A 1,432-nucleotide genomic window follows, 5' to 3' on the forward strand; every position below is an offset into this window, starting at 1 on the left:
TGAAGCTAGGCTGGCCTGCAAAAGCACTGGGTAAGCCTCACTTGTGCGTAACTTCTGTGCTCTACGAAAGTTTTGATTCCAGATCCAGGCTTTGACGCTGAGGAGAGTTCAGCTACTACAGCGTTCAAGCTTTCACGGGATACGGACAGTCCCATTGGACAGTTCTTGGGTTGTGGCTTTTGGATTGGCTTTGAGGCAAGCTGATGGTCTGAAAACGGCTCGGTGTCAGCTGAAGGATGTATCACTTGAACTGTCTGTGCTATTTCTTGTGCAGAAGCCTCCGTCTCTTTGGTGAATCGGTGAAGGATGTCGAGGCACTGGCGGCTCCAAAACAACTCGTTGAAGTCGTCGTAGATCAGTCGTGCATTGTGGTCAGGGGTGCGCAGAGAGGATGCCATGTACCTAAATTGAATATAAGTGGCACATCAGAAGCTCACATTTCATGCAAAATGGCAATGCTTACTAGATAAGGCATAAATACTGCGCCAGTTGAATATGGAGGGGATCTGCATTGGGTATTGGTGATCTTCAGAGTTACCATTGTTCATCCCGAATTCGTTGAATAACGTCGCGGATCAGATCGACGAAATCCTCTTCAGGTCTGTACTTCTTTTCCCACGCCATACAAAGCCAGTGAAACAGCCAGCACAGGAGCTCAGGTGTGTGGCGAAGGTTTGCCGCCTCTGCCCAAAGCAGCTTAAACGTGGCGACCTCAAACATCATCTGCTGGATATCTTGACGCATCTGTGAGGAACAATTTTTCGCTGTTGGATTCCCTGCAGAAAAGAAACGGCTGGTGCAGGGGCAGTTATTTGCTAGAAGTATGAACATGTTGCTGTTACTTTTCATCCGTTTCACTAGCCGTTCTACGCAGCTGACCTGTGCTGTCGGCAGCCTCGCCCGCTGCCACGGAAGTGTCCTGTGCACAAAAGCTGTCGTCGAGCCACGGGGGAGACCTCCAGGGGAAAGGCTCAGCCCCCAAGTAGTCGCACCATTTGTAATAATTCGCGAACAAACGCGAATGATACTCATCGAGAGAAGCGAGTAAAATTTCGGGTCCTAGGAGTGGGCTGCCAGGTGGCACTTCCATCAAAGACAAATTCAAAATGCTTACACACACGTCCTCCAGCTGATTGTACATGCTGTCTGTTTGAAACCTGTATTGCATCTTCACCACGTACCAAATAGTCTGCTCGATTGTATAAGGCGGTCCTCGCAGCGCCCCCGCCATGCACACCTTCTGCAGCAGAAACGCACAAACTGTGCAAACTTCGTGTTTCAGGTGCCCCTGGCCTCAATCAGGACGTCGTACACATCCGAAATAGGCCGTACATTGTAATCCTGGAGGGTTTTCCTGTAATGATTCGTAGGTACTCCGAATCTTTTGGCGTAAAAGCGCGAATCCGAACTGCATAAGAACACGAGGATTTCG

The 1,432-nt window shown here is 49.6% G+C and overlaps 1 protein-coding gene across 1 annotated transcript; it reads right to left on the reverse strand.

The window, feature by feature from the left end:
- Nucleotides 1–5: 5 nt before the first annotated feature.
- Nucleotides 6–1,231, reverse strand: EMH_0068610 (uncharacterized protein; the record flags this gene model as incomplete). Its single annotated transcript, XM_013498759.1, has 3 exons — nucleotides 6–402; nucleotides 539–776; nucleotides 880–1,231. The coding sequence occupies 3 exons, from the start codon at nucleotides 1,229–1,231 to the stop codon at nucleotides 6–8; spliced, it is 987 nt and encodes a 328-aa protein (XP_013354213.1).
- Between the last annotated feature and the right edge of the window lie 201 nt (nucleotides 1,232–1,432).

This window comes from Eimeria mitis, genomic scaffold, assembly GCF_000499745.2.
Source record: "Eimeria mitis Houghton genomic scaffold, Emh_scaff3699, whole genome shotgun sequence".
NCBI lineage: Eukaryota > Apicomplexa > Conoidasida > Eucoccidiorida > Eimeriidae > Eimeria > Eimeria mitis.